At 50.3% G+C, this 22,661-nt stretch overlaps 1 protein-coding gene across 2 annotated transcripts in view; it reads left to right on the top strand.

The window, feature by feature from the left end:
• Positions 1-22,661, top strand: part of LOC134053541 (opioid-binding protein/cell adhesion molecule homolog) — a 289,210-nt gene that overhangs the window by 185,038 nt on the left and 81,511 nt on the right. The window contains exon 2 of one of the 2 annotated variants that reach the window (XM_062508569.1): positions 897-981. In XM_062508569.1, coding sequence (XP_062364553.1) covers positions 897-981 — 85 coding nt within the window. Of the gene's footprint in view, positions 1-814; positions 982-22,661 lie in introns of those variants that run through there. The other variant, XM_062508568.1, reaches the window with a different exon arrangement.

Below are 22,661 nucleotides of genomic sequence, written 5' to 3'. Positions count from 1 at the left end.
GTGTGCGGGGCTCGGGCCGTGCGGGAGCCGAGGCGCCGGGCAGCGCTGGAGCCGCTGCCATGACAACCCCGGGGATGCTGCCGGCCGGGGCCGGGGTGCTGCCGCCGCCCCCCCGCGCCCCCCCAGCCCCGCTGCGCTCCTGAGCCGCAACCGGAGCAGCCACCGGCCCCGCGGGGGCTCCGGGACCCACTGGGCACAGCCGAGGAGCATCGGGGACATCGCCTGCAGCTCCGCGGGGAAGTTTCGATCTTGCGACAGAACCGGGATTTTGGGGAGCTTTATTGGGGTTTTTATTTTTTTTTTTTTATTTATTTCTTCTTTCCCTCTGTGATTTAAACAAAAGCGCAAGAGCCGGAGAACAGCCCAGCCCCAGCCCGCTGTGTCCCCTCCGGTGCCGATGCCGCCCTCCCCTTCCTTTCACAGACACTCACGTTTCCTCCGTGGGTTATAAACTTTTGATGCCAGATCTCCGCAGCGCCTGCCCAGCTGCAGCTGAAAGTAGCGTCTCCAGCAGCCACACATCTGTGACCTTCATCTCGTGCTCCGCACCTTCTCTCCTCCTCTTCCTCCTCCTCCCCCCGGCCCTCCCGTCCTCCTCCCTCGCCCGAGGACAGCGGGACTCCCTCCGATGCCGCTCGGCAGGCTCAGCGCTCGCAGCCAGCCTTGCCGGGGGCTCTCCTGATCTCCGTGGAGCTCCGCAGCGCTCGCCCCGGTGGTTTTGCTCCCCCCCATCCCTCCTCTCCACCCACCCCTTCCCCCTTTTCGCCTTGTCGGGTGTGTTTTTTGCCTGTTGGAAAAGTCCCCGCTGCCCAGGATGGGGGTCGGTGGGTGCTTGGCCCTGCCCTGGAGGTGCCTGGTCGTCCTCTGTCTCAGGCTGCTCTTCCTTGTGCCCGCAGGAGTGCCCGTGCGCAGCGGAGATGCCACCTTCCCCAAAGCCATGGACAACGTGACAGTGCGGCAAGGGGAGAGCGCCACGCTCAGGTAGGAGCAGCTGGGCTGGGGCCTTGGGGGGGGCCGGGGGGTCCTGCTGGAGGCTTTTGGGGAATGCTCTGTGCCCGGCGAGGCTGCTGGAGGGTCCTGGGACCAACTGGAGACTTTGCACATGTCCCAGGGGCTCGTCCCCATCGCGTCAGGGGACACTGGATGGCAGCTTGTGCCCGTCGTGGTGGGATCACCCCGCTGGAGCGGTTTTGGAGGGCCGGATGCTCCGATGCTTTTCGGGCTGCAGCGCGGGGCTGGCAACCTCCTGGGGGGGCTGCGGGTGCCAGACGAGGAGACGACACAGGGGTTTAGGTGGCAGACAGTGAGTTAGTGCTGCCTGACACTCGCAAAGTTGTGCCTGCGTGGGAGGGGAGAGAGGTCCGTGCTCCTGGCACCGGTGCCAGCCCGCACTGCCAGCGGCTTTCCAGGGCTGCGATGCCTCCGAGGTGTCAGTGTTTGCCTCGATCGCTTTATAGTCTCCGCACGAATCCGTTAATATCAAATCAATCTTTTACTCCAGGGGTGCATCTTATGAATTCTGATGGATGCTTTCTCTTACGTTGTTTGCTGTAGGAGAAGCACAGGCGGCTGATATGCAGATGGGTCACTCCTGTGCCGCACAGCACAGCCGAGCATCCCTTTCATTCACTGAGCGAGTTACAGGTGTACGCGGTGCATTGCCCAGGTAGCACGGCAGCTCTCCACAGGCATTGCAGCAGCGGGGCCAGACGAGCAGGGAGCAGCCCAGCCTTTTTTTTTTTTTTTTTTGTTGGTTTTTTTTGGAGGGCAGTTGGGAGGCAGCGCTTGGCTGGGGCTTGGGTCGTGCTGTGCGTGCTTCAGGCAGCCCCGGGAGGACCTGAACCGGTTAATCCGGGAGCTGTGGGACTCGGGGAAGGAGCTCGGGGATGGCGGGACGTGAGCGCGGAGCAAGAGAGCCCGGAGGAGTTTGTCTGCTTTCCCTGCACCAGTGAGCAGCGTGTGCCCCTCAGCCGAGGCTGGCTGCTCTCTCGCTCAGAGGAGGAGCAGGGCTGCAGCAGAGAGCAGCTGCTCTTCCCGAAGCCAGGCACGGGAATGGCACAAGCAGCGCCTGCCACGCTGTCCGTGAGCAGCCGAGCCGGCGCGGGGCTGAGGAGCTGGTGCTGCTTTGAGTGGAGGGTGCTGCGCTCACCTGGGTGGCCGGGCAGGTTTCCGTGCCTGAGCTGGGCTTTGCAGGGGAAGTGTTTGGTGGTTCTGGGGATCAGGCTCTGGCTGGAGGCTCTGTGTGCTCCGTGCTGAGGAGGGAGGTGTTGGTTGCCTCTGCCCTCTTGCCACCATGGCCAGTGGCAGACTTTGGGATGCTGTCCCTTTTCCTTGGTTCCTGCCAGGGACCCGCTGGGACACGCTGTCATCACCCCGTATGCCTGAGGGGCTATGGCACAGCTGGAGAGCAGAGGGCTCTGTCTCCTTGTGCTCTTCCTAACTGAACTGCAATGATGATTAACCTGAGCTGTGTGAACAAGGCAGTTAAAAGAAGGACAAACCCCCAGAGAGGTGCCTTTGGCCCTGGTGCTCTTTTCCTCGCTGTCGGAATTTGTCGGAATTTGTCTCCGTAGTGAAGCGTGGGCTTTGGGGCTTTTGGAGGTGATGCTGGTGGTGCTCAGAGCAGGACGGGTGCCTGTGCCTGCTCCCTGGAGTGCCCCTGCAAGTCCAGCCGAGCCTACTGCCAGCAGAGGGCTGACTTGGATCTCCTTTTTTATTTTTCTTATTTATTTTCTTGCATTTTTCTTTTTTATTTATTTCTAAGCCTCTGTCCCCTTTTCTGTGCTGTTTGCGGCGGGGGGGGGGGGGATGTTTATGAACCAGCCCTGGAGTGGTGGGAGATTTTAGCCTTCCCATAAGAAACTCTGCATCCCCCAAGTGCTGACACTTAGGGGAAGCCCCTGCCCTAAAAGCACCTGGTTTTATCCACTTCCCCAACCCTTGGCGTCTGCTCCTGCCCAGGCTTTCCAGTGCATCTTTTCCATGCTCTTACCCCCTCCCTTTTCCTCCTCAAGTCCAGTCTCCTGCTGCAGGTGGATTCCTGCCTCCAGCTCCCATTTGCTCGCAGTCTGCTCGATCTTTTCTTGCACTGCTGTTTCCCAGTGGTCCTTCTCTTCCCTCCTCTCCCTGTTTCCCTTCTGCTGTCCCTCTGCAGCCTCTGGGTGGCAAGTAGTTTTCCATCTTCCCTTGAAATCTGGAGATGGGCAGGGAATTGCACACATCAAGACAAAGAGGTGGCATCAGTGGAGGGTTGAAGGCAGGAGGACAAAGGTGGAGCATCTTGAGGATGGGGCTGATGTTTATTTGCAGGCTGTGCTTTCCTTTGAAGAGCCAGGCAGGGAAAAGTGCCCTGGGAAGTCTTTCCCAGTGAGTGGTGTTATTGCTAAATGGTGTTTTCTCCTTTGAACCCACAGGAGGAGTTGGTGGTGTCCTCTGCTGTGCTCCCTGCAAATGGCATTTTTCTTTGGGATTTGGGATTGGAAAAACTTAGAGCTGTAATTCCAGTGTGTAGCATTTGCAGAATTAGCCCCAGTCCTGCTAGGTCTGGATGGCCAGGTCCTCTCCCTCATCCTGGTCATGAGATGGGCTGAGCCTGCACATTTCCCTGGCTTCTGCAGGGTTGGTGGAAGCTCTTTGCTTTTTAAGATCAGCCCTTTGACCACCCCTTGCATTGCAGAAAGGAGCTGAGAGAGTTAGCAGACCTGCGTGAAAGTGGTGGAGGAAACCTGGAGGCTTTTCAGGCTCCTTGTGGGTTTCCTGTATTGGATTTTGGGTGCTTCCATTTCCAGATCTCCACCCTTTTTCTGAGGAAGGCTCAGCATAATCCTTGCAGAAACTCAGGCTCCATCTACAGGCAACTTGCAGGTCATCTTAGATCAGCAACAAATAATTTCCGTTTTAAGCAGAAATTGTTGATAATTCACTTCTTTTTATTGTAAGAACAAACAATTCCTATAATAGTCAGGCACCTTTCCTCTCCCGGGAACTAAAGGCAGTATGGAAATTCTCTGTGTACTGTTAAAAATAAAACCAAACTGCCTCTTCCCTGACTCAGGAACACAAAACTCAAGTGTTGAGATGGCAGCGGTAACTCATGTTACCCACCAGTTTGGGAGATGAAACAGAACAAGGAGCACACTGGGAACCACCAGGGATGTTGGAGATGGTCACATTTTAATCTCCCAGATGGGATTTGATGTGGAAACAAGGATTAGGTTCCTGCTTTTGGGAAGAATGCTATTGAGTCTTGGCTTTCTCCACATGCTGCTCATTGGATCTGTGTCCTAGGGTTTCTGTGGGGCCATTACTGGCAGGCCGTGGTTGGCCAATCCCAATGGGTTGATCCTGCTTGGAAACTTTGGTTGGGTTTTATCCCAGCTGCATCGCTGGTGGAAGCATCTCCATGAACCAAGTGGGAAACTGTGGCAAACATTCCCACGTTGTTAAAATGGGGATGGAAACGGGATCGTCCTGCTGTGCTGCCGGCAAACCGACCTTTACAGCAGCCATCAGTACAGTTCATAAAAACATAAACCACCAGCTGCTCCAAATTTCAAGGCTTTATAGTTTTATCTGTATTTAAGAAATATTGGGGTTTTTTTTGTTTGTTTGGTTTTTTTTTGTTTTTTTTTTAAGGGAGAGAGTGTGTTTCAGAGGTTGGAGGGATTAGCTGGGAGAGGAGGTGTGCTGAGTTTTCTCTGTGGCTGTCACCGCAGGGACACTGGGACTTAAGGAGGCACCTCTGTTGCTCTCATCCTCAGTTTCCCCATCTTTAAAATGACCCAAGAGCAGGGGTTTATCAGTGATGATTAGAGGAATGGGTACTCATAGGTGATGCTAAGGCAGGTATAAATAGGCTTTTTTTCCCAAACTAAATAATACAGAGCTGCTGTATCTCTGAATTTAAGGATAAATTTTCAAGTCAAATCCCCTGGGCTTGTCTGCTTCTGGTGAACCCATGGCCTCTCCCACTGCCTGTCCATGAAGGAGACCAAGAAGTCAGGATAGCTTTGCTCATTCGCATCCAAGACTCCGTGCCTGGCTGTATTCTGTCAATTAGCGAGTGTGAGAACAATTCCAATTAAAAATAAAAAGCCCGAATAAAACATCATGAGATGCTGTTCTTCCATTTATTTTTGCAATTATGGTTTTAATTATTTCTGACAATGCTGCTTTGATTCCTCTTTTTTTCTTTTGCTGTAATAACCTACCGCAGTCTATTTTCCAGCACACGACGAGACCTCAGTGAAATACAACCAGCAGGAACAGGCTGCAGGACCACAGTCTTCAGGCATAGGTCTGGGAAGTCAGGAAACCACAATTTTTTTTTTTTTTGCCTCTTTTTCAGTCAAACCGCTGATATTTCGTGTACCTACCTGTTAATGGGGGTTGTGACACTCACCTGCCGCCCTGCAACAGCAGCCACGGACCTGGCAGAGAAAAGAAGCGTTAATGTAGCCACGTCTCTGCTGTTAAATCCTTGCTGGGGAGCGGGAGGAGAGTCAGCTCTCTTTGTGTGCAAATGCTAAAAGCGTGGGGATTAGCGCAGAGCAGATTAGTGAGGACTTGCTCCATTGCTGCCCCTTCCTTCCCCTCCTCTCTTACCCAAAAAGTTTTCTGGAGCAGCTAAATATATACCTGCCATTTCCAAGGTAGAGCTCGCTGCGTGGCGGAGCAGTAATTGGCGACTCAGGGAAATTTCAGCCACGGATTCTGGCATTTGGATCCTCCTGGCTGGCATAATAATTTCTCCCTAGGTAGCTGGTATTTAACTTGTCTTATCTGCTCCTGATAGTTGTAATTACAGTGCCCGCTAATTTCACTGTAATATTGCAGCTGCTGGAAGGGTGGTTGGAGAAAGGTCAGGGGGTTGTAGGAAGGCTCATTCCTCCCCAGCCTGCTGCACCAACGATGCTGCCAAAAGGCAGAAGCTCAGTCCATGGAGCTGGTATCCAATATCCCTGGGCTGTGCCCCTTCCCACTTTGGTGGGGCTGGAGCAGCCTCACAACCCCCACCATGCTGCTGTCCTCATTGGCATCAGGGGGGGACATGCTGGAGGGAGGTTTAAGTCCTGGTGTCCTTCGCCGTGGGGTGAATGTTGGTCTCCAGATCATGTCGGGGCTGGCTGGTTTGTGTGAGGTCACTTCTTGGGCTGTGCAGTGAGAGGCTGGTTGTCACTGATGTTGGTTGGTCCTGGGCTGGTTGTCCCTGAGGTTGGTGTTCTTTGTGGTTCATTGTCCCTAAGATTGGTTGTTCCTGTGTTGGTTGACCCTGAGACTGGTGTTCCCTGCAGTTTGTCCCTGTGACTGATTGTCCCTGAGGCTGGTTGTTCTGGGGTAATTAATTGTCCCTGAGGCTGGTGTTCCTTGTGCTTCATTGTCTCTGCACTTGGTTGTCCCTGAGGTTGGTTGTCCCTGAGGTTGGTGTTCCCTGCAGTTCATTATTCCCAACACTGGCTGTTCCTGCTCCACCAGCACAGTCTGCTGCAAGGGGAAGATTCAAGTCTCTGGCTTTGAGGAGATTCAGGACTGGCTTTGGGGAATTCACCTTCAGCCAGCAAGGCTTGGGCTGCTGCCTGAGCCTGCCCTTCTCCTGCTGAGCCAGCACCAGGCAGGTTTTGTGTGGGTGTAGGGCTGAACTCAGTGTCAGAGAACTGGGGAGTCCTGCTGACACAGGCTGGGGGTTTGCTGCAGAAAATTCTGATTTTGAGAGCACAGTGAGCTGGTGGGGCTCTGCAGAGGGAGGAGGGGACCCTCACTTTCACATCTCCCAGGGCCAGGATTCAAGCCCTGGGAAGGTCCTCTTGTCTAGCAAAAACAAAAACAAAAAAACAAACAAACAAACAAAAAAAACCAAAACAAAAAAAAAACCAAAACAACAAAACACACCAAAACCAAAAAAACAAACAACTCCCCCCCCTCCCCCCCCCAACCACACACTAAATTTTTAAGCTCCACTAGGCAGAAATAGTTCCAAGTGGTGATATTCACCTCCCGGGGATGAGACTGAACTGTTGGTAATCCTTGCGCTATAGGGTACAGAGATCTTTTTGCAAGGATAATAAACTCCCTGGTAATAGCTCTCCTTCCCCTGGATCACGCACACTCCTCCAGGAGCTCAGGGCTTTGTTTCTGGAACAGGATTAGGTGTTAACGCTGCAAAACCAAATGGGGGCACAGTGGCTGTCTTTCACAGTCCCGATTTCCAAAGAGTTTCTCTGTTCCCCTGCCTGTTCTCACAGTTTGCCTCCTCCTTGCATTCCTCAGCCCTAAACCACGGATGCTTTTTACAACAGCTGGACATATTGTTTTAAGTGATAATCTTTAGATACTGCAGCCTAGCAGACAGTTCATAAGAAATATCTGATTTGGTGACTATCACTTCTTCCTCTGTCCTTGTGAGCAGCCTTTGAGGGTTAGGATGTGCTGTTTTTTCTTTTTCTTCTTCTCCTTCTTTTTTTTTTTTAATGAGAAAAATAATTTCCCCACAGCCTCTGTCAACAATTTTTTGCCTGTAATGGGTTGTTTACTGCAGGTTGGATTTGATATGTAGGTCTTGTCTTGCCTGACAGAACCCTTCAAGGTCGGCTCTTCAGTGCAAAACACTCACATTTCATATTTCTGTTTTCCTATGAATATTTCCCAAGATTTGCTTAAAATGAGTTGTTTCCATGACTATGCTCACTTGACGGACTTGTTCCTTGAGATACAAATGGGTCTCCAAGTCTGTTTCTCTGTGGAGGGGGAGGATAATGAGAACAACATCTGTTGTGGTGTAAGCTGTAAATTTAAGATATTTTTTGCCATCCTGTAAAAGATCAGCAAATTGTGCTGATGCTGATGAGGTACTTTGTGCCATCTCCAGTGCTGGTGGGTTCAGAGTGGGGACACTTGAGGACATGTCACACATCTTGCTTTTTCTTCTCTTGGTGTGCCAAGGTTTGTGTGTGGTGTTGCCTCCAAGCTGGAGCTGGAGAGAAGAGGAATGGGAGTGCAGAAGGGAAGAAAATAAAGAAAAGTTGGGAAAGGGAAAAGAAAAATGTCAGGTGGAAAAAGGGAGTGGATAAAATTAAAACCAGGGCATTGCAAAGGGTGCACAAAAGAAAAATCCATGACTGGTAACTCTCAGTGTGTGACGTTCAGCATTGAGGGATGAGCTCCTAAATAAAACCCAGCAGCCAGCACAGAAATGTGGGGGGTTTGGCTTCAGCCAGTTGGTATACCCCAATTCCAATGGGATAGTGCATCCCCTCACTGGGTTTTTATATTTTCCCTGTGTGTGTGCATGTGTGTATGTGTGTATATATATATATATATATATTTATATAAAAATCTAACAAATTTCTAACCCATATAAATCCAATTACCCATGTTTTGCCTGCAGGGAGCGAGGGAGATTAATGTTTGGTATTTTGGCAGGAATGTAAAAAGAAATAGGTGGTAATAACAATGAAGGCTCATAAAAAGGAACCGATAGTCGTGTCTGTGCCCGGAACCCAGCCGTAATTCTCCTGGGGATTTGTCGGCAGAGTGCCCTGCTCCCGTGGAGGGGCAGGAAAGAGCCAGGAGTGCTTCCTGGGCACTTGAGCATCCATCCTGACAGTGAAGGTTCCATTAATGTGATAATAACGGAGGCTGATAAAGAGAAATGGTTTATGCTCCCAGGGCACCTTCTTGTGACAGATCCTGCTCTGCGTTGGGGCTCATAGGAGCCACAGGAATGTGCTTCTCTTTATCCCTGTTTCACTGAGGGAAGAGTCCCAGGATAGGAGGATGAACGTGGAAGGAGATGAGGGAGCTGAGCTCTTCTCCACCCTCTGTGATAAATCTGTGGTGGTGCTGGTCCCTGCCAGTCTGGCTTGGAGTGGCATGGCCTGGAGAGTTTCAGGCAGGAGTTGGGAGTGCCAGAGTTGTGCTCTCATCAGTTTTTCTTCACTCAGAGTCCTTTCCTGCAGTGTCTCTTCCCCTCCTTCTCATAAACACAGGCACCTGAGATGCCTTTTCCTGCAGCTCTCACTCAAGGGACAGTAGCTTTTTTGGAGGGTCAGGAGTCACTGCAAGGCTGTTCCCATCTCATCACGTCACTGTTGGCCTTGTCCCTTTGTGCCCATGGCCTGTGCTGTGTGGTGCCTGCAGTCAAAGAGGCTGCTGTGGCAGAATGCTATTGAGTCATGGCTCTCTCTGCACCCTGCTCGTTGGGGTTGCTGTGAGGGTATTGCTGGCAGGTCATAGGTGGCCATCCCAGTGGGATGATCCTGCCTGGAAACTTAGGTTGGGTTTCATCCCAGCTGCATCTCAGTGGTGGAAGCATCTCCACTGACAGGCTGCAGGTGCTTGAGCTGAAGGTGCCTACCAGGCACTTCTAGTCCCTCAGCTTCAACACTAGGGAGCCAGTCACTTATCATCCTCCCCTGACACACTGCCCCCGGTGTCTGGGGGACTTCCCTCCGCTGTTGTTGTCCCCTGTGTCGCGGGTGGCACCTGCACTGCTCCTGAGCTGTCACCCATGGTAATGTATTAATCATGGTTCAGATATTGTGTCCCTACAGTGGGTTCCGACTTCTCTGCAAGCTTTGCATCAGGCTCCTTGCTCTCCGTTTATTACCACCACCGGTTTTATAACCCATTTTATCAGATGACTTTTTTTTTTTCCTTTCTTAAAGAGCATAACCCATGAGCAACTCATCATTTCTGAGAGAGGGAGAGTGCCGTTAGCGGGAGAGCAAGGGCTCCATCCTCGTACCTGAAATGAGGAGCCTGCTTTACCGTGGTGTTGCATTTAATTCAATCAAGGCAGTTAAAGCCGAGATTTAAAGTCCTTTGTGAGATCACAGGAGTTGCTCTGATGCGGCAGCAGGTAGAAGGGAAGATTGAGCCCTTTTCTGAGGAGACTCAGAGTAACTGTTGGAAGCAGCCAGGCCTGGGGCTGACTGCGGCAGCAGCCACGGTGGGAAGCTCTTAGCATTCACAGTGCATCCCATCTCTGTCACCCTCCCTGCTCCTTCTCCTCGTCCCCATATATTCCTTTAAGTAGAATTGATTAGTTTGCCTTTTTATTTTTTTTTTAACTGGGGGGAGGGCTGTTTTTAATTAATATTCTTAACTGTATGATAATTGCACTGACTGGTCCCATCGCTGTCTGAGTCACCCTCTCCTCCCTTGTTCTTGCGGGGAGGCTCTTTGGACTTAATTAAAGTTAGGGATCCAGGGCTAGTGGGAACAGCAGGAGTCTTGCAGGGTTTTTGATGAAATGATTGCTGTGGGGGAAGCGGCTATTTCCTACCCAGAGCCATAGATTGTGAAGCTGAGACAGTGTTACGACCGTCTGGCTTGGCCACCTGCTTTACACAGGCTGCTGCATCTCATCCTGCATTTCACACCCTGTGCCCAGCGATCCCTCATGGACACCCCAGCCCTTGTTTTGGGGCGAGAGGAGCCCAGTTTCTCAGCCTTGCCCCTGCTTAGAGACATCCCCTCCTTGAGGGAGTGTGTTTTGGAGCAACGCTGTCTGAGCTCCCTGTGCCCGACAGCAGTGGGGTATTGCAGGTCGTGGTGGGGAATTTTGAAGGGATAATGGAAAAGCTGCATGGACTCAGCAGATCTTCTTCATCTCTGGTTTCAGTGCTGGTGCTCACAGACAGCGCTGCCACCAGAGCTCAAATGCAGCCCAAGCGAGAGCTTAACAAGCTCCGAGAGCTGTCCAGAAAGTTATCCTGACACCAAGTGACAGACTCTCAATTGATATCCTCTGGAGACTTTAAACTCACTTCTGCAAGGTTTCCAAAGCTGGTTTTGTCTCATACCTAAAGAATCCTTTATCTGCTATGACACCTCCCCTGCCTCGTCTCATTGCTCTTGACGTTTCTTTGTTGCCTGCTGCAGATCGGGTAAACTCCACTGCAAAACTGTTTAAGACGGGTTTCTCTCAGCCTTTGCTTGGCTCTCTTGCTGGAGTTCTGGTATGAATTGCCTGGACTGATGCTGTTCCTGCTTGGCTCTGCAGGGGAGTGGATGGTGAAGATGTCAGGAGCACTGCTGCTCATCCCAAAGGGCAGGGAATGCTCCAGACCCCTGGGGAAGGGCAAATATAGTGCTTGGTGTAGAAAAGGGAGAAAAACTACTGGAGGAGATCTCTCACCTTCCATTCTGGCAAAACTCTGGAGCAAACAAGCAAAATTATTTGTGGTCAGCTAGAATGAACAAGAAGCTGTGCCACAGCCAGCAGAGATTTGTCAAGGAGAAATTGTGTCAGACAAATCAAATGTCGTCTGCACCATGGAGTAAGGAGCCTGGTGGGCAGGGGGGAAGCAGGAGGTGCCTCAGACAGAGACCCAGGCAAGGCTGGAGCTGCTGCCTTGTGAGTGAGTGGGAAACCTGAGGTGGGAGTCTCTGTCTGGGACACCTGCAATGAAGCAGGCTGGGAGTTCTAAGGTGCTTCCCTGCTCCTGAGACCCAGCCCAGTCTAAAATCCATTCCCAAATGGTAGGAAAAGGCACCTCTGCAGTAGTTTCAGGCTGCAGCTGGCTGGTAATGTCCTGCTGGATGGCACAGAGAGCTTGGGGAACGGCGTTATGTCCTGAACCTGCCTGTGCAGGAGTGTACCTGTTCATAGCACCATTGTGCTGCAAGACTGGCATTTTGGGATTCCACCAAGGACTCTGGAGGTTTCTGAAGTAGAAATGTGCAGTTGCTGATGTCTCATTCTAGACCTCATCCTGTGGTGCCCCGAGTGGAAGGTCCATGATGGAGTGTATTGATTTTCCTTCCATGCAATGGGGATTTCCAGCCCACTGCAGGATGGGTGCAGGCCTCATCCTGCTGCCTTTTGCTGTGGTGTTCCCAAGCAGCAGGACTTTTCCTCCTCTCCTTGCTGTGGGTGCCATGCTCCAGCACCCATCACAGAACCAGCCATCTCTGAACCCCTTCCCCGGTCACGTCAGATCCATTGTGTACAAGACAAGCTTTTAAGAGGCAGCTGGGGCTTGCCCAGACTCTATAACTGAGGTTAGACACTCCCAGAGGTGCAGTTGAGGCATTTTCCTTGATTTTGCTTTTATTGCCTGGTAAATCAGTGACAGGGCCAGCCCATGTGCAGGAAACAGCTCTGTGCACTGAAAGGTGTTATCTCTGCTCCACCTTTCTCCTAGCCCACCTCCCCAGGCTGGGAGTCATTCAGGGTGCCCAAAAACAGATGGTCCTGGACCTTGGACCCCCTCTGGGAAGAAGCCCTGATATCTGTTCAGCCTCACTCACTGAATCCTGTGCTTTGTCCTACGATTGCTGAGCTTGCAGCATTTTTCAAGACTGATGCTGCACTTAGCAGGGTGCTGCCAAACCCATGGAGTCCAGCAGGTTATTTCCCTTCAGAAGCCATTTATCTTTTCCCTTTCAGATGCTGGGCTTCTGTCTCTCATCTCTGGTTTTAGCTCTCATGTGGGAAGGAGCTCAGTCTTCCCAGCCCTCTCAAATCACCGGTGCTGTGCATGGGGTCAGACCCCATCCTAAGGAGGAGAGGCAGCTCTGGGGGCAGGTATTGTGGCAGAGCTCTATTGATTTATTTCCCGTTATTATTTAGGGAACTTTGTGCCAAGCTTCAGCTTCTTGTGCATGTCTTCCAGTTGGATGAGGCTGCCCTCATGAGTGTGGGCTGGTGGGATTCCAGAATGTTCTAGACTGGGTTTTGAAAGTTTTATTCCAGCAGGGAATTGACAACTTGTGTTTCTTTTTGGGTGGGGGTTGCATGGATTGAAGGGAAAGTTGAGATGCAAAATGTCAGATAGGAGGTTTAGGAGGGCCTTGGGCTCTGCCACCACCTCTTGCTTGACCTCACTTCACCTGAGACTTTGAATTTCCTGACTTTTTGTTCCTTTGAGAGACTCTGAAACTTCCATGCGACCGAACATTTTGGACACTCCCATCCGAAAGTTTCCTACAGTAGCAACACTCTTTCTCATTAAACACTAACTTAATAGAACAGGAGAATGCTCTTTGATTGATATTAAACTTTAACAACTGTGTACATCTATTACCTTGCTGCTAAATCTTTATATGCTTTAAATAATCAATTGATATTTAATTAGCATACAGTACTATTACTGCCTTCCTAAATCTATAATGATAAACCAAGTTACAAGTTATTGGACGTTAATTACTATCTGATGATTAGAAACAGCAAGACATTTACCAGCCTCATCCCGGATATAATCCAGCGTGTCCATGCACACTGCTGAGCTGAGCCACGCTGCCTGTCTCTTAATAATCAATGGCTGTTCAACATGCAATATTTGTCTAATTAGCACTAAATTAAATCCTCATTGACAACACTTCAGGGTAAGAGATCTGCATTGAATATGATGGATTAGACATGGAAGGGCTGTTATTGTAAGCAGGAGATGTGTGTGTCACTTGCTTTGCTTGTCATGGCTGGCACATGGCTCCCTGTGACTGTCAGCCCGCTCCTGGGGGGACGGTGATGGAGCAGTGCCTGGATGTTGGATTGACAGTCCTGGAGACCCTGGCTCTCTCTTTAATCGAGCTGTAGACATGGGCAGCTCTTCCCAGCACCCACCTCTGCTTCCAACCTGCTCTCACCTGTGGATGTACGAGTTCCTCCACCAGCTGGGTGGGTTTGGGTTGGAACAGGGCTTTCTGTGCTGGAGCTTTCTCTGCTGGCAGAGGGCAGATCATCTGCTGTGGGCAGATGTTTCTTCTGCATTTTATGCTTCCAGCAAACATTTTTGGGAGTCGGTGTAACTTCTGTTTGGGCAATGAGGGTCAGGGAGATCAGAGAGTTCCAGAATGGTTTGGGTTGGAAGGGACTTTAAAGCTCAGTTCACATCCCATCAGCAGGAACACCTTCCATTATCCCAATTTGCTCCAGCCTGGCCTTGGACACTTACAGGGACGGGACATCCCCAACACGAGATGTTTGCAGCCACAAGTCTGAGCTCACAGCAGGGACACTGCGGGAATTTGTAGGGGTGTGGGGGTGAGAGCAATCCAAATGCTGGAGTTGCAGGGAGGAGCTCCCTCGGGAGCTGCCGTCTCGCACACGGCAGAACCACGCCGTGGTTTGTCAGCATCCATGGAAGCTGTTTTGCGAGAGCAGCAGGAAGGATTGCACAGCCGCCGGCTCCGTGCGAGACTCAGCCTGTCCTTCACACTCAGCGTGGATGTAATTAACTGTGCTGATGGGATGTTATGCCAACAGCAAACAGAGAACACCAGAAAATGAGTCAGGAACGATAGCAGGGCTGTTCAGCGTGGAGAGGCGGCAGCCAAGCGTGCGGCTCAGCTCGTGTCCTGCCACACGGCAAGAATGGGAGATCCTCCTGCAGCCTCCCTGCCTCCGACTGAGGACAGGGTCTGGCTCTGGAGAGGAGCAGTGGAGCACAGAGAGCCTCCCTCTGCCGTGGCTTTGCTGTGGCATTCAGTGGAGATACACAGACCCTGGGAGGTGTGATGGATGTGTGGCTTCAGCTCTCAGTTCCCTCCTTTCAATCCTTCGCAAGGAATGACTCTCCTTGCTGTGTCAGGGAGGTTTCTCAGCACTGTTTTTTTCTGTCTCTTCAGGGTTTTACAGGTGGTTAAACCTCCTGAAGCCTGAACAGCTCCTTGGCTCCTCACAGGTCTCTCTCTGCCCCCCAAAAGTGCAGAACCTCACTGGCTGGGAGGTCCCCTGCACTTGGTAGGAGCAGGGATGAGAAAGAGGAAAAATTTAAAAAAAATTAAAAAGACTGTCAATTAGCAATTGAAATTGTTCTTAAAAGAATTTGCCTATTCTGCAAGGAATGTTTAGTAATTGATAGCAATTTCTAGCAATTAAATACAAATTAATTTGTGCTACCAAGAAGCAGTTTATTTATGGCTCTGTATTTATGGGCACTCCTTCTCCTTAAAACCATCATCATTGCTTTTGATAAGTAATTAGAGTTTACTGAATAATTTCCCAATGTAGGTATGAATTTTAAATAATTTTAATACCATGCAAGTGTTTCATTGTATTGCTGAGTGAGGGATTATCATTATTTATATTGTAGTAGGGCCTGGAGGCTGGGACAGGCACTGTGCGAGTGTATGGCACAGAGATGTCCCTGCCCAGAACAGCTTGCAGGGAGTTTTATATCAGCAGCAGGATCGTGAACGTGCTTTTCCAAGGAATAAAAGTTATTTGGAGTTATTTGCACCTGTGTAGCACAGTCTGCAAGTGTTTCTTCTTCCTCTTGATTAGGTGGTAGTAGTAATTCCCTACTCGTGATAGTAATGGTTAATCACTCTGAAGAGGAGGGGCAAAGTCCAGACCATGAGGGGATGAACAAAACCCATGTATTTTGATTAGTTAAGTTATAGATTTTTTCAGCAGCTTGGGATAGTGGAAGGTACCCTGCCCATGGCAGGGCTTGGAACAAGATGAGCTTTAAGGTCCCTTCCCAACCCAAATAATTCCGGGATTCTATGTTTTGAAGTGCCTTTTATTTGCTTTGTGGCTTTTCAAGATGATCTCAGATTATGGTTGCAAACTTGTAGCCATGTTCCTACAGCTCCACAAATGCACTGCAGCTCTGTACAAGGTGAGAGCTTCATGCAGTCCCATTTCCAGGACTGGCAGGTTTGAGCAGAGAGGGAAAAGCAACAAGTGGTGGGAGTTGACAGTGTGACACCAGACATGGAGACAGCTCCGGCCAAGAGGAGCTGGTTTTAAGAAAACTGTGTCCCCCAAGCACCTTCCATCAGGTGGGAGTCCCCTCAAAACATCCAATGGATGCTCAGCAGGGCAGAACTCATGTCAGGGCTGGTGTGGGAGGGAGAGATGTCTTCTTAGGCCTGATTTACAGTTGGGGAATTCATCTTACAAATGCTGGAAGCAGGAGTTGGCCAGGCTGGAGGGAAGTACTAATTAAAGCACATGGTGACAGCATCCATGCAAGGAAGATCCTGGAGAGAAGGAGGAAGCCAAGCCTGGAGAGCAGGCACCACGTTCAGAAGTGAGCCTAGGAGCTGGCAGCAGCATCTGGGCTTGCAGTGCTAGGCAGGAGTACACTCCAAAGCACAGACTTCGTGCCCTCAGTATCTTTTAGGAGTCCTGAGGTGAGTGTTGCTTTTATGGAGGGTTAAACTCGAGCCTGGGAACCTTGGAGAATTAAATATCCCACAGTGTTAATATGTGGGGACAGCTTTGGGATTTACCACATGCACTTGTGTTACAGCTGATGTGCCCATGGGCCGTTTGGAACTTTGTTTGGAACTTCTTGGATCCCTTGGAACACTACAGAGGTGCCCAACCCCATTGCTGCTCCCGTCCTCTTTGTCACCTGCAGGTAGCAGGGTCAGCCCCCACCTCTGATTCAAAGTCTGTGCTGATCCTGCCTGTGGCAGCACAGCCTGTTCTGGCTCATTTCTGCCTTCATTACTGAGCTTGATTAAACGGTACTTGTACAGCCAAGGGTTGGGAAAACACACAGAGGGACTTTTCTACTCATCTGAGGCACTTGGATACCGTGGAGACAGCTGCTGAAGGGAGAGGGAGACGTGGTCTGACATTGCGGTCACGGTAATGAGATGTAACCCATTAGGACAGTGTCCTTCTGGGATCCAGGCGCCTCCAAGGGAAGGAGAGGGTTCAGACAGAGCCCCAGGACCTGGAAAAGACTCCCTCTGAAGAAGGAAAGAATGAACTGAGGAGCTGTCCTGTCTGAGGGACAGAGTTCTCTGGCTTTTGCAGAGGATGGGGTTGGGAGAAAATAATCGTGAGACTGTTTTGGCCTCAGGTTCTCACGTCTGTATCTTGTTTCATAAAGTCTGTGCGTGCAGCCAGTGATAATTATTGGCACTGTTAGAGCAGACAGAGCTGCATTTAACCAGCACCTCCTGGGCTGTGCAGCTGCTGCAGCATCACGGGACATGAGCGGATCATGGGGTGATGCTAAGAAAGGAGATGACTCCTGTCACCTCTCCGTGATCCTAAAGCAAGATGTGGTCTCCCAGATCAGGTCAAGCTTGTCTTTGAGGGCTCAGAAAAGCTGCAGCAAAAGGTGGCAACTCTTACTGCAGGGCAGCAATGGGTGAGTTTGGCCAGCCCTGAAGATGCCAGGTCTGGAACTGTCCGTGGGGTCCACCCTGAGCGCTGGTGTGGGGCAGGTAGCTCAGCAGAGACAGGCCTGGGAGTGACTTCTGAAGATCAGGAGCAACTTAAAACCAGCAGGTTCATGGTCTTGAACTCTCCTGCTCTGGCCAGTCTTCCCTTAGATTTTTCAGCCCAATTATTTTTGTGCTGTTTTTCCCATGCTGGAGGACTGCAAAGTTTTCTTCCCTGCCCGTCTGCAAACCTCATCATGTACTTCATTTAAGCGTTTTCCTTTTGCCTGTTCCCTGCTGCTGCGAGGGTCTGGGGCACAATGGTGGCTTTCATCCCTCCTTCCCTGTGATGATTCAGAGCTGGTGGCTTTTGGCCTCTGCACTACAGGTCTCTGGTTTGTTATGAGCTGTTGTGAGGTGGTTCATGGTGCTCTGGTACGTAGAGGAGAGGTGCTGGGGATTCTACTGAGTTAATGAACTGCCAGATTGCAGGGGATGATGCTCAGTGACACCCCGGGTCTCTTTGGGAAGTGTGTGTCCACCCCCTGCTCTCAGCCTGTGATCTGAGTGCGCTGGCACCGGCTCATGTGTGGACTCAGGGATCTTAGGAGATGGTTGAGGCTTTTAACTGTGGGCTCTGATGGCCCTGCTCTCCCTTCCAACAGCTCCGTTAGCTCCTGTAATTAACTCCATGTCCCCAAAGTCACTGCGTCTCTGAAGCTTCAGGACCTGCCAGTGCTTCTGACTGCTCCAGTGCCCTGTGAGTCTCCAGACAGGGGTCAGCTGCTGTCAGAGGAGCTCAGAGGCTCCAGGCTGGAGTGGCAGGAGCACATCCCCACCCTTGGACTGGGGACTGAAGCACCCACGGCTCCAAGGGCTGTCAACAGGGTTTGGGCTCTCAGCAGCCTCAGCTCAGCAGGGCAGGGCTGTGGTAGGTGCCCAGATCGCCGCGTGGTGACAGAAACGACGGTGATGGCATTGCTGAGGATGCGGCAAGGACAATGCCCTTGCGGGAGGTGGGTGCGGGGAAGGAGCAGACCCTTCTAATCCCTTCTGGAATGATCAGAGTTAAACTCCCGCAGCAGGATTGCTCACCAGTGACTCATCAGCCTGAGCATTAGGGCGGTTCTCCCTTGCTGTCTGCAGAAATAACACTGGGGAACGTGGGAGGGGAACGTGGGAGGGGGACGTGTCACCCCCAGGGAGATTTGGGTGGCTCTGAAGTGTCACCACATGGACAACTGACCAAAGCTGGGGCGTTCAAAGACGGAGGTTTGCAGACTGGAGATGGGGGTGCTGCTGGCACGGTGGATCTCCAGTGTCTCCCTGACCATGTGTGCGCAAGGTGGGGGGACACTCAGGCCTGAGGTACAGAGGTGCCTGCCTGTGCCTAAATTTTGCATTTTAGAACTTTAGCTTGAACCCTCTCCTGTTGCTCGACCACAAGCAGCACCCGAACCATACAAATCCCAGACAGAGTGAGTTTGGCAGGTCAAAGCCTCCCTGCCTCTTCCTGACAGCAATCCGACCCTCCGCCAAATAAAAATTCCACACACGGAGCCGGTTAAAAACATCAATTAGCTCTAAAACAATTATTATTTTTTTTGAAATGCCATTTTATATATGCAATAACACAACACAATAATCCTGGGTTATTTAACAGAGCATTTACCATGAAAACAGTCATTACTCTTTAAACGCTGCTGACTGTACAAGCCTCTTAACATTAAATGGCAAGTGAGGCAGAAGTCTTGCCATCAGAAATGCCACATTCTCCTGAATATATTAATAACACTGGCATTGGGAAGCTTGCTGCCTGACTGAGGGGCTTTTCCTGTGCTGGGAAAGCTCTTGAGATTCTGGGGCAGCCCATGGGAGTATTGTCCAAATTTTGATTTGTTTGGGTGTAGGCATTTGTTGGAGGGGATTAGATGGGTTCAGCCCAACTTCACTGTAGTCCCATGCCTTCCCTGTGCCACCATTCCTCTGTTTGCAGCCTCAGTGGCACCAGAGGAGGTTCAGATTTGACATCAGAAGGATTTTGTTTTCACAGTAAGGGTTGTTAGGCATTGGAATAGGCTGCTCAGGGAGGTGGTGGAGTCCCCATCCCTGGGGGTGTTCAAGGAAGGACTGGAGGTGACACTCAGTACTCTGGGCTGGATGACAAGGTGGGCATCAGTCACAGGTTGGACTCAGTCTGAGAGGTCTTTTCCAGCCTAAGTGGTTCTGTGGTCCTGCACAATCCTGCTCTTCAGGGGTAGCAGCCAGGTTCATTATGCAGCCTAAACCCAGTGGATTTAGCTGGTTTAATAGTCTCGGTAGGGCCTATCATAATGCACTGATAAAGATGTTTTTTGCAGCTAAGTCAATAATGAATTTAGTAGTAAATTCTGCATTTTCCCCCTTTTGAGGTTCAAGGGAATTGTGCTGGATGTATATTATTTGCTTATTTATTAGACCTCTTCTAGCTACCTGGCATGAGCCCGAGGGAGCAGATGGAAATACCATTCTCAGGCTACCAAAAGCCTTTGGTTTAAGCAAAATAGTTGTGTTTAAAGATTAATTTAAGATGCTTTAAAAATTGAGCAGGCCATTCATTTTTAATATTGATTGATATTATTATAAAAGATTCAGCTGCAACTCTTCTCACCAGGACCTCTCTTGGCGCACAGACAGCGCGTTTGTCTGTGAGGGACGTGGGTTAGTTATTTTTAATCTTTGATACTTGTTCTTGTGAAATTTATGGGAAGCATCATCTCGTATCTGGCACATCAGAGCATCCCAGGCGGGAGCTGGGAGGGCCTGGGGAGGAGGTGAAGTTGGATGAATGGCTGGTGGGGGTTGGAGCCTGTGTCTCTGCTGGATGAGGGAAAGAGCTTGGTACATCTTATTCCAGCAGCATCGTAGAACTGTGAGCAAATCTTCTTCCATTAAACTGGAAGGAGCTGTGGTACAGGAAATGCTGGGGACATGAAAATAAAATCTGCCCAAACATCCAGGAGGTTTGATTGTGCTTCTTGCAAACCCCCTATAGTTGTTTTATTGTTTTTTTTTATTAAACATTTTTTTTAAGTGGAAGTGGAAATGAAATACTGGCAGAGTGCCCAAGCCCGGGCATCTCCTTTGCATTGGCATCCTGTGATAGTGTTTCACTGGCAAACTGGTGACACAAGGCAGGCACCCCAGCCCTGGAGGAGCTGAGTTTGATGCTGAGGAATAATTCTCCAAATTGCATTTATTTCACAGGCATGAAAGGTCACGAAGTGAAGGAAAATAAGAACTGTATTCAATTAGACAATTTGATCAAAATAAATCTGTCAAGATGGCATTCCTGCTGAGGAATCAATTGACTTGGAAAATGAAGGCAGCTGCTGCTGCTGCTGCCATTATTGTTGTTATTATTATTATTATTATTATTTTAAATTAGCTCCAGTACCTGCCACGAGTACCTGATCTGGAGTGCCCGAGTGGCTCAGATCATCTATCACTCTTATTAGATATTAATACAGCCTCCTCTGCCTTGCATTTAGTGCCCTGTTAATGGTCAAGTGGCCCCAGAGTGCTTCCTGGGAGGCTGATGGGAATGCTTAGTAATGAGAAGGGATGGTGAGGTGCTTTTTTTTTTGTAATTTTTTTTTTTTCAGCTAGAAGGTTCAGGGAATGAAAAACCTGGTGAGATGGAGAAGAAGCAAGGACACACACAGCTGGTGTGCTTGGTCACACACGGTTCTTGGTGGCTCTAAATCAACCTCTGTAATATCCCTGCCTGTTCCTTTTTGTTCCAGCAGAGAAGCATACAAATAATTGAATTTATGGCTGGGGATTGGTAGGAAAGGGTTTTTTTCTCCCCATGTTGGTGCTGCTCCTGCTTCTCTGGGTGTTGCTGTCTCTGACTGGCTTGGTAGCACTGGGGTTGTCCCCATGCCTTGATGGGCAAAGGTGTTTGCCAAGAGACACTATGGGAGGATGGGGTAGAGGGACATGATCCATTAGGTTGGAAGCTGAGGAGAGGCTGAAGTGGGCAAAAGCTGGCATGAGATATTCCCTTAGGGAATACATTATTTTGCAGAGGAAGAAATCCTCCTGTTGGACAGAACTTGAAGCCTCCACAGTCCTCTCCATCATCTGAGCTATCTAAAACTTGACTTGATAGAACGCTGGAGAATTACAGCAAAGCAACAGGCCTGCCCCAGCTGGATGAGAGCCTGGAGAACTCTGACAGAACCTTCCCAGCTCTGTCACTTCCCTTTCTGCTGCCGTCAGCCCTTGGCGGCTGATCCGGCGTCGCCTCCTGGGGATGTCCCATCTTTGAATGTGTGGCTCAGGGAAATCAGATGTGAAGGTTCCCAGGGCTGGTAGGTAGCAGAAGTGTCTCAGAGTGTCTTGGCTGCCTGTGATGGGAAAGGTGATGAGAGAAGTTTCCTTCATCTTTTACCAGCTGGGGTGTTTTCCTTTGTATAAAGCAGCATTTTAAAAAAAGAAAAAAAAAAAAAGAAAAGAAAGAAAAGGCACCAAGCTCCTTTAATGACAGATTTTATCACAGCAATGGGTTGCTCTGCTTGTCAGCTGCCTTCAGCTTGGTGCAGCTCATCAAAGAGCCTCTTCCCATGCCTTGGGCAGCTCTGCCTGGGTCCAGCTTGTGGCCAGGAGAGACTGCCCCAGATGGGTCACCAGAGTTGGCACCAGATCCTCCTTTCTCTGTCTCAGGAGGTGACTGAAATGTTAGCAGTAGGTGGCAGAGAGAAACAAGGTCCTCCTGGACATCTGATAGGTATCAGCACTTGGGCTTGGTGCTGACACCATGTCCCAGATGGGTTTTGTGGGTGTGACTCCATCCTTCTCCCTTCAATAACAGAATCGTTTCTGTTGGAAAAGCCCTCTAAAATCATTAAGTTCAACCATTTCCCAGCACTGCCAAACCCACCACTAACCCATGTCCCCAAGGGTAACATCTGCACATCTTTTAAATCTCACTACTGCCCTGGGCAGCCTGTGCTTGAAAACCCTTTTCTTGAAGAACTCTTTCCTGATATCCAACCTACACCTCCCCTGCTGGAACATGAGGACATTTCCTGTTGCCCTGGTCCTGTGTGGCATCAGCTCCCTGCTCTGGGCACTGAATGGGTGTAACTGTGCCTACCTTGAGACTCTGGGGCAGGGGACGTGCATTCAGAGGCAGGATGAGGATGGATGCCCTTGCACACCAGTGTGTGTGCAGGTGATCCAGCCGGGATCACACGGGGGCAGCGTGGCAGGAGAGGGACCTCAGTGATCGCCTCCTCCTCCCATTGCTTGAATTTTTATTGACTGGTGATGACAAACTGGTTTATGGACAGATCTTTTATACCCGCTAGGACTCGGCAGTTATTTTTGAGATGATGCTTTGCCTCAGAATCTTCCTTCCTTCATCCTTCATAAATCTTGAGCAAGGCTGCAGCATTCAGACCAAGCTTAATATTCTTCTTGCAGATCTCTGCACCAAAATGGCTGTATCCAAGCAGGGAGGGGTTGGCAGATTCCCCTCCACCCCTTTGCTGGGCTCTAAGGCCACCTCAGTGTTAGGGTCTGTAAAGGGGTGTGGGGTCCTT

This window comes from Cinclus cinclus, chromosome 25, assembly GCF_963662255.1.
Source record: "Cinclus cinclus chromosome 25, bCinCin1.1, whole genome shotgun sequence".
NCBI lineage: Eukaryota > Metazoa > Chordata > Aves > Passeriformes > Cinclidae > Cinclus > Cinclus cinclus.
The sequence above is the reverse complement of the archived record's forward strand: the minus strand, read 5'-3'. Positions and strand labels throughout refer to the sequence as shown.